The sequence below is a fragment of the Neolamprologus brichardi genome, chromosome 18 (genome assembly GCF_056152115.1).
Source record: "Neolamprologus brichardi isolate AB-2024 chromosome 18, ASM5615211v1, whole genome shotgun sequence".
NCBI classification, from domain to species: domain Eukaryota; kingdom Metazoa; phylum Chordata; class Actinopteri; order Cichliformes; family Cichlidae; genus Neolamprologus; species Neolamprologus brichardi.
This window is the reverse complement of record NC_142121.1, coordinates 11,507,203-11,519,891: the sequence shown is the minus strand read 5'-3', so window position 1 is coordinate 11,519,891 and position 12,689 is coordinate 11,507,203. Positions and strand designations below refer to the sequence as shown.

Below are 12,689 nucleotides of genomic sequence, written 5' to 3'. Positions count from 1 at the left end.
TTTAAAACTACTTATAAACACACACACCAGGGGCGATTCTAGAATTAGAGCTTTGGGGGTGCTGAGCACCCAGAGAGCTGACCAGCCAGGCAAGATAAATCATATGATTCTTAAATTCATCAAGTCTTTCTGTGCCTGGGTCCTCGTCTTAAAACATGACATCACTGTTTTGTACATTTTAACACAATTTAATCCCCACATTTGTGAAAGAAAAGCAAAACACTTTTTTGAAAATTCTGTAACAAAACCATCAAATCTGATAAAGGTTATTTAAATGCTGCAAAAGAAGAATGGATTGGAATAAAACAAATATATATCCTAACCTTAATTACTGGGGGAGAATAATGAATGATGCTCATAGTAAAAAGTAAACTGAGTGCATTTTTTGGACAGAGATTCACTTTTAATGTGTATGTATAATATAATACAGATACATAAAAAACACTCCCAAAACAGAATAAATTATTACAAATAAAAATCTTTACTGCAGATACTAATTTTGTGTTGTAAGATTTATGGGTTTCATGCTTTCATAGTGGTACTTGGGGGAGCTTGACATTTTATCAGGTGGTACACACTGTAAAAAGTTTAAGAAACACTGATAAGTTAAGTGTATGTGTGCTTTTGGAAATCATTTAATGCTGCAGTACAGAATCTTTGAAACAAGCTTAAAACATTTTTAGAAACATAGCACTCTGCTTCTCTTTACAGCTCCTCACGTACGTATTGCGGCAGTCATACAGACAACTGGACGGTCCAAAAGTTGGCCTACCTATTACTGGCTGAGGTTTTAGTAGAGTTGTGGCTGAACCACATAAAAATATATTATTAATTTTAATCTCCCCAATCAATTATAATGTTAAGTTGGAAGGTTGTTAAAGAGGCTCAAAAATGTTTCAAACCAGTTTGTTTTGCAGATTCTGTATAGCAGCTTTAATATAGGGAGGACACAACTTCCAGATTGTGTGAGTAAAATCAGGTTTTTTCTCTTTGTCAGTTTAACAGTTTCTGTTGTGCCTGTCACTATTCCCTGTCTGTTTTCTTACCTGGTTCTTCCTGACTTTGTACTTTCTCCTCACATTCCCCTCTTTCCTCTCTCCCTCTTTGGACTGACAATCATACACAAATAGATTGTATTCAATTAGATGATAAATTACATTAATATAAAAAAATACTATTAAGATCACTAATGAAAAAGTCCTCTCTCAGTGTACTTTCAACCAAAAGGCAAATAACCAAACCACATGAACATCTAATAAAAGATATAAACATTGAAACACTGATCCAACATTATTCTTGATTGACGGATCATTTGATTTTACACTTTTACCTGAATGTGGCTCCTTTTAAAACAAACAAACAAACAACTTCCTTATATCCATTATGAACCTGGCTGTCTGTCTGTACAAAAAAATTGGTAAATGTCCTGTATTTGTATAGCGCTTTACTAGTCCCTAAGGACCCCAAAGCGCTTTACACATCCAGTCATCCACCCATTCACACACTGGTGCTGGCAAGCTACATTGTAGCCACAGCCACCCTGGGGCGCACTGACATGTGTGCGCCCCAGGGTGGCCCCAAAACACACACACACACACACAACAGGAGTTATAAGGTTAATGGGCATTCGGTCAGTTAGCTAGTTAGTATCGATTTAAAACAGGGTGGTAACAACAGTAGGCTACGGAATATTTTAAGTTTTAGGTTTTAAATAGGCTATATAAATTTCAATGGGAGCAACAGGACGGTCATATGTCGCTGAATTTACTGCAGTGTAGGACGAATTGTAGGGTAGCAAACATCACCGGAAAACAAGTTTTTTTTACACCCAGGTTACCTGGTGTAATGCTTTTCAGCTAAAAAGAATCATGGTCTGACTCCTACCTAACTATATAAAGAGTAACTGAAGGTTAAATGCAGCTAATATGTCCTGTTTTAAGACAGGCACTTACACCTCAGCTTCACTGCTTCTCAGCCAGCATCGCTCTGGCAGCAAGGGCGCCACAGCCAGAGTAGGGGAGAGTGGAGCTGGAACAAACCATTTTGGGAAGGGGGGGGGGGGGGGGGGGTATCTATACTTTTGTTGTTAAAATGTTATGTCTCAACCAAGTACTGTATGCTTTTTATATTTTTAGCAGTGTGTCACACAAACAGCAAATATTTTCAAAAAAGTAAGAAGTCTTTGGGGGTGCTTTGATTCATTTTGGGGGTGCTTCAGCACCCCCAAAAATGGGCTAAAATCGCCCCTGACACACACACAAAGTAACTCCACCAGAGTGCCTATTTCGGGTCACTTTTGCCGGTCCAAGCCCGGGTAAAGGAGCAGGGTTGGAATTGTGACATTAAAAAAAACAATAATTGCTAAAATAAATTTAATTTGTAGTTCTAAATAAATTCTAAATGCATTTAGGATGTTTTTTACTCACTTTATGTCTCTTCCACGATGTTATTTCTCTCTCCAACAACATAGATTACAATTACATTAGCATGACCAATTATGCAAATTAGGCGATGACGTCATTTAGCGACTTCTAGCGACTTTTAGGACAGCCAATAGCGATTTTCCTTACTGAGGAGTTGGCAACACTGGGAGAGGAGGATGGCAGTGCAAAGGAAGAACCTGGATATAAGAAATTGTTTTTCAAAGAAACCTGTAAGTCACTTAAAGTCACTCATATAATGTGTCCGTCACAATAACGTTACAGGCTATGCTAGGCCATACATGCCAACACTCACGATTTTTCCGGGGAATCCCGAATTTCAGTGCCCCTCCCGAAAATCTCCCGGGGCGACCATTCTCCCCCCAATTTCTCCCGATTTTCCACCCGGACAACAAAACTGAAAACCATATCCCAGATTGGCCCAGCCAATTCCAGTTTCCAACACCGGCTACGAGTCAGTTACGGAACTTTCAAGTAACTGCCAGAGGTTTCCTTACTACGGTTCGGGACCGCGGATCTGGCGCGGTAACACAGTGCTTTAGTTGTGTTTTATTTGTTGGTGAGTAAATCGTTTTGGCTGAGATTAAAGTTATGAGATTAAAGTTATTAGATTAAATACAACTTTATTAATCCCTCGGGAGGATTCCGCCGGGGTTCTCACATAGCTGAATAAACTGGTGTGTGAAAACAGCAGTTTATTCGACCATCTACGCCAGCGTCCGGTTATATTTTAGACAGCAAGGAGCAGACGGCAGGTGACGTAATTCTGAAGGCTAGACCGTCCAATTTCCCAGTCGCTCATTCCGTCTACCCGGCTTTCGGAGGACCCGGCCCACTTAGACCACAAAGGCCGGGTCCTCAGGTGGACGCAGCCTCTGAATTTGGACACCCCCGGCCTGTTTCCGGCTGGACAATAATAACGGTGACATTTAACTTATTTTATCCGATAAATGTCTCCCTAATTCTGAGGTCTCAAGGTTGGCAAGTAGGTGCTAGCCCAGATAGCAAGGAGACATTGAACAGATGTTGATTTTCCATCTGAACCATCAGAATCGTCATGCTTGAAATGTCAACACAAAACCAATGTTGAAACAACATTGAAATACTGATGAAACCTGACACTGACATTGAAATAACATTGATTCACTGTTGTTCTGTCATCGTTGATTGTTGATCTATTTATAGTTGACAAGGTGACAACAATCACGTTGAAAAACCATTGATTTATGGTTTCGCGGGAAATTAAAGCTGCTACCACTTGGACTATTCCATAGCCCCCCCTCTCACAGTGGTACATCCCTTCAGGTAACCATTGTCTTGTACGGTAGAGCGGGACATTAGATTTACTCTCAGCGGAATTGACCGGAGAAGGCATCAGTTCATGCACTGCACTGGCCTGCACCACGATTAATATAAGGTAAGAATGAATGACTTTTGTTCTATTCGTTATTTCCACGGTTGCATTTGAATAACAGTAAAAAACAAACAAACTTGTTAATGTAAAGTTTCGGACAAAATGTGGGAGCCCGAAATTGTGTCTACTTTCATCTTACAATCCGGCAACAAATAAACTGCACTGCGAACAAAGTCAACAAAGAAAACATTTTCATTTCATACTTTTCCGTTATATTCCCTTACAAAGCTAGCTAGCTAGCTGTAACGCTTCGAGGGTTCCTTTGTTCTTGCCGTCGCCTCGGCGCTTGACCCAGACTTTCGCTCTGCAGTTGCTTTTTAGCATAGTACTACAAAAAATTGTAAATCTGTGATATATGATTGATAAACGTAAAGGTAACTGTATAAATGTGTTCAATGACTTTGTTACTTTTAATGATCGGAGAGCACCCGCTTCGATTCGCACTCAATTCAAACTTTACGTTGCACGCTCACCTAACTTTACGTTGCACGCTCACCTAACTTTACGTTGCACGCTCACCTAACTTTACGTTGCACGCTCACCTAACTTTACGTTGCACGCTCACCTAACTTTACGATGCACGCTCACCTACCTTGCGTTTGCACCTTTTGTCCACACGTAAACTGCGTTTTATTATTTATTTATTAGTTTTTCGCCTCTCACTGCTTAAGCCATTAATCTTTCTGGAATTGTTTTTTTAAACAGATGCGACCTCACAAAAGATATTAGCTATGCTGTCAGACCTGACGACAGCTGTTAACGAACTCCGTGAGGAGGTCAGAGCCATCCGCCATCCCTGCTGAAATGAATCGGTAGATGCTGGGGTACTGCCTCTGGATTTGCCCTTGCACAACATTGAGGAGCTAAACAATGCAGAGGCAGCTCTTCAATCATAAGAGGCAAATAAGGCAATGGTAAGTATATAAAGGTTATGTACACTTTGTAACTATAAAGTGTAATAGCTGTCAGATGTGATTTAAATACATAACAACGGCCTGTTGATTAAACACACAAGCACTTGCATACACATTTAAGACATGAGACACGCTAATTCCATCTCTTAAAATGTGTCTATAGGTGAGACGCTTTGCCTTGATTGGAGGGACCACACTGGAGGTGCGAGTCCGCCGTGTAATGGCTTATGCCATTACAAACGAGCTGGCCTCGGTACTCAACTGGGCAGGGAAAAAAACCAAGGACCAGACAAAGCAAAAAATGGCATTTAAAGATACAGCGCTCTGCAAATGCATATATGGTGGTAAGTTTTACAGTTTTTTTGCTATATTACTTTGTCTTTCTTAATAACAAGACTTTCATGTCCGGTTAATCTGGAGATGGAGTCTTTGGTCTTTGGCTTGTTTAGTCCTCGGGTTGTAGTTGTACAGCCCGAGGACCCCATGTTTATTTTGTTTTAAAGGATACACGGCACACCATGCTAAGACTTATCACTTTTTCCGCTCATAGCTCTTTGGGAATCAAATGCGGCAGTTTGCAGATTTACGCCTTGTGACTTTCATGTTTATCAGCCTAGGAGTTTACATACTTTCTCCCCGCTGAAGACAGTTAACAAGAGCTTATTCATGTGCTCTAATTCACTTTTTGTGTTTGTGTGTGTGTATTTTTTTCCTAGATGGCCTGACGCAGCAGTTAGGGGCAAACTCTATGTCCGAGTTTGTCTTTGCACAAGCAGTGCAGAAATGGCTCCGATACGCCCCAGATCGTATGGGTATGGGTGGTGCAGGACGCACATCATGCATCCCCATCCCAGAGTAAAAAATTACAAACTTCTGTGAAACATATAAATGTAAATAGGAAACTGTCTTTTAATAAAGTATTTAGCAAACGAAACATGCCTATTGACCTTTTTTTTGTTTATTTTTTTTCTCTGTTACATCACATGCAATGCTTTCTTATTTTAGGATATTAATATTGACATGATACATTGTGAGACATTTGTTGTTGTTTTTTTTATAAAGGGTGTCCAATTTGAGGAATAAGTACAATTATGTGTTTAGGTGGTTTAAGTATTGATGGAAACATGCAGTAGTTTAGTATTGGTTAAAATACTTATAAAGAAAGGTAGATTTCCAGTCATGATTTAACTGTTGTTTTAATAAAAAGCAACTGTGCGAAAGAGGTGGAAAATCAACACCATAGCTCAACAGTGTTTCAATATCAGAATCTGACATTGTTTCAATGTCAGGTTTCAACATTGATTCAACATCAAAACCTGACGTTGTTTCAACATTAAAAAAGGGTGCAAGAGTGACGTTAGGTCAACGTCACACTTCAACGTTGGTTCAATGACGTCGCCTGATATTGACTCAACGTTGTTTCAATGTTTCCTTGCTATCTGGGAGGCTTGGTCCACATCAGTCTAAAATTGTATGTAACCATGAATAATGTGATTCCATGTCCACCAGGAGAGACTGGACAGTATAGATGTAAAACAAATATGCCAGCAGTTCATTTCAGCTAACGAGAGGAGCAGGCATGTGTTTGTTGTGTGGGCATGTAGTCCATGTCTGTTGCTGTAACAGTAGTTCATGTTTAGAATAAAACATCCCAGCTCACTGATCTGATAGAGGGCAGTAGTGCCTAAAATGTTGCATAATGTTGTTGAGAGATCTTTTACTTTGTGGTAATCTTAGACGAGTAGTTTTATGGACAAAACCCACCAGGTCATTCAGTGTTCCCTTAGTGCTAATGTGTCAGAGATGGTGGTGTACTATAACGGAAGTAATGTTGTTAAGTCCTTAAAGTCATATTCTTTTATTGTCATGACTGTATTTGAAGCTATTTTTTACTTTTGTATGATACCTGATTTATATGGAATATGGCTGAAGTAAACTAAAGCCTGAAATACTTAGTCAGTCATTTGTTTAATAGTAATTTAACATTATATAATTCAAAGAAAAGCGTCTGGTCTTCTTTAAGTTAACTTCTTCTTTAAGTTAACTTAAAGAAGACTCATCCCTTGTCCTCGGTTACAATATGTTAGGCTATGCCCTCTCTATTTTTTGTAATTCCACACCGGTGGAAACCAAACAAAACACACATTAAGAGGCTCAAATGCCCATGTCTCAATCTTGAGTCTCATAATGACGTGAAGAAATATTTTTTAAAATGATTTAATATGAAGGCAATAGCAGAGTGTTACAGACATAGCCCTAAAGAATGTAGCCTCATGGGCAGTGTAGTCCGTGCTGCAGGGAGAATGGACTGCCATACACGTTATGTATCTATGAGCGAGGGAGGGAGAAAAAGGCGAGTGGAAAAGTACGAGCTGTCATCGAGCAGAAACGGGAGCTGGAAGCATGTAAATATAATAATAACCACTGAAGCCAAAAAAGAGTGCCTGACGAGCCCAGTTGTAAGTAAGCTATTAAGACTCGACTGTACACAGTGTTCCTGTTTTCCTCCGAAACAATGAGTTCCATTGGAGCAGCCTTTCAACGCCTCTCTGTCTCTCGCCAGCAAAGTTGACCAAGACAACAAAGTAAAGCTAGTTTTCGGCTACGAGCCCAACACGGAAACCGACATGTTAGCCAGAGGTCCCTTTACTACGGTTCGGAGCCGCGGACCTATTTTATATACGCGCGGAATAGTTTTCTGTACGAGATTGCTGCAAAAAGTAGTGATGTGCGATACCACTGATTTCCTTTCCGATCCAATACCAAGTAAAATTCAGGGTGGTATCGATGATACTGATCCGATACCGATACTTTGTACAAAAACGTATTTTATTTATTGTATCTCAAATTATAGCATCATAATGATTACAGGACATCAGATTACTCGTTCTTATCACTTAATAATGCAGAGTTCATCATATAGAAATAAAAAACCTGAAGTTGTGCGCTATTTAAACAACTTGCCTTCCTGCAGCACTAAAGGACTCCGTGAGAGACGTCTGTCTCGCCCTAGCAGCACCTGTCCCTCTCCTCCTCTTCAGTTCGCCTCAACATCCGCTCGTCATATTCTGTGATATGATTTACTCTGAGGTGTTTGACAAATTTGTGGTGTTGCCACAGCACCTCACTTTCTTGCCACATGTATCGCAAACCACGTCTCGGCTGTTTGTGGATGTAAAATCCGTCCGTACATAACTCCAATTACGCTCAGCCATTGCTGTGAGTGCGCATGCCAAGAGGCTGCCACATTTATACAGCCATATTTTGCACATGACTATGAAAGGCGGAAGAGGAAGTAGTTCCTTCCAATTGTAGACAATCCGAATGAAATAGGTTATTTCTACTGTGTACCTGTTAATGATAAACTACAAATTTACCCTAAATTACTAAAATATCGATATTTTAATGTGAGAATCGATTCTAGAACATAAATGACTGGTGTCGAAGGAATCGATATTTCAGTATCGATCCGCACATCACTAGCAAAAAGTGCAGCCTTACTTACCTAATGTCCACCTACTGTTACTCATTTTATATTAAGATTTAAAAATGTAGTTGCTATTGAGTAGCCTTTAGTAATACTAATGAATCACACAGGACATTCATTAGTTGATAAAAAAGCATGATAATATATTAAGTAATCCAAAGTATTCAGAATACGTTACTCTCATTGAGTAACATAATAGAATACGTTACAAAATACATTATTACGTACACGTTGGTAAGTTGTCTTGTGGCAACTGACGAACTGAAACAAATGAGCGTGCTGTGTGTGCAACAGCGCGACAAACATTACCTGTCCTTTTATTAACTGCACAAGTAGTGCTGGTCATAGCTGCTAGCTCACTGGGTAAGGCTGTCATGGGTCTGTAGCTCTGTCCACCGTTTTAGGGAACATATTTCGTTTTAAATTATTTAGAATATATTTTCTTTTAAAGTAAGTTTCTGGGCTTTTCCTGCCTTTCTGGAGGGCTTATATTTCACCAAAAAACGATCTAATATGCATGTCCACATAATTATGCATTATTATAATATTTTAAAAAACACACGCTGTATTTTAAAGAACATACATTAAGAAGCAGATTATATTAGATTTATATTTATAAGTATAAGACAAAATTTGGATTTTACAGCAGTAAAATTATTGTATCTCTACAGTTTAAAAATGTAATAAACTTTAACCCTGCACAGAGTGGATAGTGAAACAAATGGAATCATCATAAATACATTATTTCATATTTATTACTTTCCCCTCCTCATTGTTTTATTATTGTAGCTCTAGTAATAAATAATAATATAAGGATTCTGGATCAGCACCGTGATGCCCATAGTATATACAGTATTCTGAAGGTCTAAAATGTCACTGTGTGTGCGTGCATGTGTTTGTTTTATGTATATGGATTTTTTTTTTAAATTATTACTCATGATATAACATTGTCCAGACATGCCTGGTAAGGACATGAGGAGGAAACAGTAGGAGCTGTGTGAGGCTACTAAAGGCAGAGCTATAACATTTTTCTGTCATCATTTTATTATAGATTAAGTGCAAGAGTTGTTAGGTGTGGATAATTAGATTATAGTTTATTGCAATAGCAAGTTGTGCCTTGTTCTCAGATAGACAGCAAGTGGAGAGTGATATATGAAATGATGGGATGGAAGGAAGAAGAGAAGCAAAGAGTCATTCACAGGCAGAGCCTAATTTATTTCTCAGTTTGTTGTTGCCTTATGGTTCCAAGCGCTGTCTCCAATCTTTGCATTTTGTTATTATCTCATGATACTTGTTTAATCAGCTACCATCTCTCCTATGGACTTTTTAATGTCTACAGCCTCAGATCAACACAGCCTTGCCCTCCAGCACTATCAGCAGCAGGAGCAGCAGAAACCCCTCAACAGCAACATTGTACCCATCAGGTAAAACATAGGCTACGTTTGCTTTGCCTTGTCGCCACCTCACAACAGTGATATAGTATGATGCGATTCCATATTAGATTCTTGATGAATGTGTGTTGTTGTTATTCAGCCTGGTTCAATGTGCCCCTTTTTAACTTTGAGCACCCGCCCCTTTAAACGTCTCTGCGCGGCCCTGCTTAGAGTAATAAAAATAACGTGTGCAGTAGCACCATTTTGTATATTTTTCTATAGGGCAAAGTCTAAACGTGTAACTTAAAGGAAAGTTGCTGAAGACATGGCTTCCCAAGTCAGGCTGAGGCTGCTCCCGAGTGCCAGGTGTCTGTTTGATGAGCCTATTCAGGTGAAGGTGGCCGGGCTGAGGTCGAGGCAGGTGGTCTCCCTGAGAGCCAGCTCAACCGACGACAAGGGAACTGTGTTCAGCTCTGCGGCCACCTACAGAGCCAATGGCAACGGGGAGATTGACTTGAAGAGAGACCCCTCGCTCAGTGGGAGGTACGTTGGGGTTGAACCGATGGGTCTGCTTTGGTCGATGACACCGGACTCTTTGCATAAAAGACTTCAGAAGATAAATGCCCTTAATCCATTCATGGTAAAGTTCTCAGTGCACGAGGAGGCAGGTGAGGGCTGGATTCTGGCAGAGGCGACTAATGAGAGGATTCTAATGGGAGATGGGGTCATTCGGGTCCCTGTCAAAGAGGGGAACATTCGAGGAGTCCTGTTTACTCCTCCAGGTTTGTCAGCATCATTTAGGAAATAAAAGTACATACTTGAAAATGTCCTAGTTACAGTTACTCATAATTTTAGCTCCATACAAAAAATATGCTTGCTTTGCATGTATGTTTCATTCCAGGCAGGGGTCCCTTCCCATCTGTGTTAGATTTGTACACTTTTAGTGGAGGTCTGTCAGAGAAAAGAGCCTCTCTGTTGGCCAGCAGAGGATTTTTGGTTCTGACTGTTGACCTGTATGGCCACGATGACCTGGCTAAAAGCGTTAAGGAGATCCACCTGGATTATTTGGAAGAAGCAGTCGAGTTTCTAAAAAAACAAACTAAGGTGAGTTAATTTATTCTGGAAGACTCATAGTTGTTGAAGACAACTTTGATGGCTGTTCATTGACATGTTTTTCCACAGGGTTCCAGTAAAAAAGTTGGTGTAATATCCCTTTCCAAAAGTGGAGATATTGCCTTATCAGTTGCTTCTTACCTACCAGATGTTGAGGCCACAGTGTGGATCAATGGCTGCTCTGCCAATGTAGCTTTTCCTCTCTACTATAAGAAAAGACAAATACATTCTGCATTAATGTTTGATTTAAAGAAAGCGATTCCCACTGAGTCAGGGGCCTTCATCACCAAATACGTTTTAAACAATCCTCTGGCAGAGGAGAACAAGGGCAGCCTGATTCCCATTGAACGAGCCAAAGGACATTTCCTCTTTGTGGCCTCTGAGGATGACCTTAACTGGGACAGCAAGGCATACATGGACCAGATGGTGGAGAGACTGAAGCGTCACGGGAAGGAGAAGTTTGAGAGTGTGTCATACCCTGGAGCTGGACACTACTTAGAGCCACCTTATGGACCCTATTGCCCTTCCAGCTTCCATGCGGCTTTAGGCAAGCCAGTCTTGTGGGGAGGTGAGCCCAAGTCCCACGCAGCAGCTGAGGTCCACATGTGGAAGAAGATCCAAGATTTCCTCAGAAATCATCTGAGCTCTGATGCTGCACAGAATAGGGCCAAGTTATAGTTTCAAACAAGATAATGAATAACAAAAATTAAAGTCACGACTGCCATAAAACTGTGTGATAATCATGTCTGACCTGTTAAATGTTTTGATTAATGATTCACTATTTTAAACATTTAAAGTCTGTAATTTATCACAACATGTAGAACGGGATCCTCTTTACCCTCGAGGTATAGCTATAATTTTGTGTTAATACTCCATAGTGTCATGTCAATGCTTGTAAGTTTTCTGTTTTCATCATTAAAGTTGGTAAAATTTGAAAAATGTTTATTTGTATAAAACTTAAAAAGCGTATCCTGAATTCTTGACACGATGTAGATCCAGTCCTTCTGTCACACTGAGGTACTTTGATGTCACGAGATGATCCAGTTGTCACAGGGAGATGTTGCTGCAGACTTTGTCTCATGTCTATTAAAATATCTATTAAAATTAAAGTTACTTTTGCTGCTGGACACACTAAAGTCAACTTATTAATTCATCAAAACCAAAAAGACAAGACGTATTGACTGCCGTTTAACTCTAGAATAAATGTTCTTAAGTGTTGATTTCTGATGTATTATTTAATGTAATGAAAGATTGTGATTTATCATAAACTAGCATCTGTGGTTTACAAATTACCTTGAGGCATACTGACACATCCCATCTGCACACAGCAAACTAAACAGACTGGTGCCTATTACCCGTATCTGCAACCTTACAAGCTAATGTTAACTGAATTTTGTTTTTCCTTAAAATTGTTGTTGCAACTGTTACAATAGACATGCGTATTCAAAGGCAATGAGTTTGCTCTTGTGTTTGTTGTTCATGGTTTCTCAATGAACTCCCAAACCAGTGGAACACGCCTGTGTTTCTCTTAGTCCTTGTTCTACCAGATGACCCTCCAGAAAAGGAAGTTCTGCTAATAGGGGATTGTGAACTTGGTGTTTCCTCTCTAATATTACGCAGTCTTTGCCTCCCATTATAAGACAGTTTGGGATGAACTATTGTGAAATGGTACTATATGAATGAAACAAGTGAGCCTGTCAGTCTTCACTACTGCCACAAGATGGCAGTATAAGCCTCTAAATAAACAGTCGTGCTCTGGCTAGTGCTCCCAGGACACAGAAAGAAACAGAATCACATCTACAACCAATTTAGAGCACCATCTATCCCAACCTGCGTGGTGCTGGACTGTGGGAGGAAAACCGAGTGTTGGAGATTACTGTTAAGTGAACAGAGTTTTGGGCAACATTACACTAAAGTCTTGAAAAAATATAATAACTCACCATAAAA

The 12,689-nt window shown here is 39.8% G+C and overlaps 1 protein-coding gene and 1 long non-coding RNA gene across 3 annotated transcripts in view; both read left to right on the top strand.

Moving 5' to 3' along the window:
- LOC102794226 (acyl-coenzyme A thioesterase 3-like) overlaps positions 1-11,851 on the top strand; it is a 43,625-nt gene extending 31,774 nt beyond the window's left edge. The window contains exons 1-5 of one of the 2 annotated variants that reach the window (XM_087831390.1): positions 2,608-2,653; positions 9,596-9,680; positions 9,912-10,411; positions 10,531-10,733; positions 10,812-11,851. In XM_087831390.1, coding sequence (XP_087687516.1) covers positions 9,955-10,411; positions 10,531-10,733; positions 10,812-11,420 — 1,269 coding nt within the window. In that variant the 5' untranslated portion in view covers positions 2,608-2,653; positions 9,596-9,680; positions 9,912-9,954 and the 3' untranslated portion in view covers positions 11,421-11,851. Of the gene's footprint in view, positions 1-2,607; positions 2,654-9,595; positions 9,681-9,911; positions 10,412-10,530; positions 10,734-10,811 lie in introns of those variants that run through there. The other variant, XM_087831391.1, reaches the window with a different exon arrangement.
- Positions 3,445-6,110, top strand: LOC148097677 (uncharacterized). Its single transcript, XR_015716773.1, has 4 exons — positions 3,445-3,858; positions 4,561-4,769; positions 4,933-5,113; positions 5,486-6,110. It is a non-coding gene; the product is annotated as an uncharacterized LOC148097677 (long non-coding RNA).
- Positions 11,852-12,689: the final 838 nt, after the last annotated feature.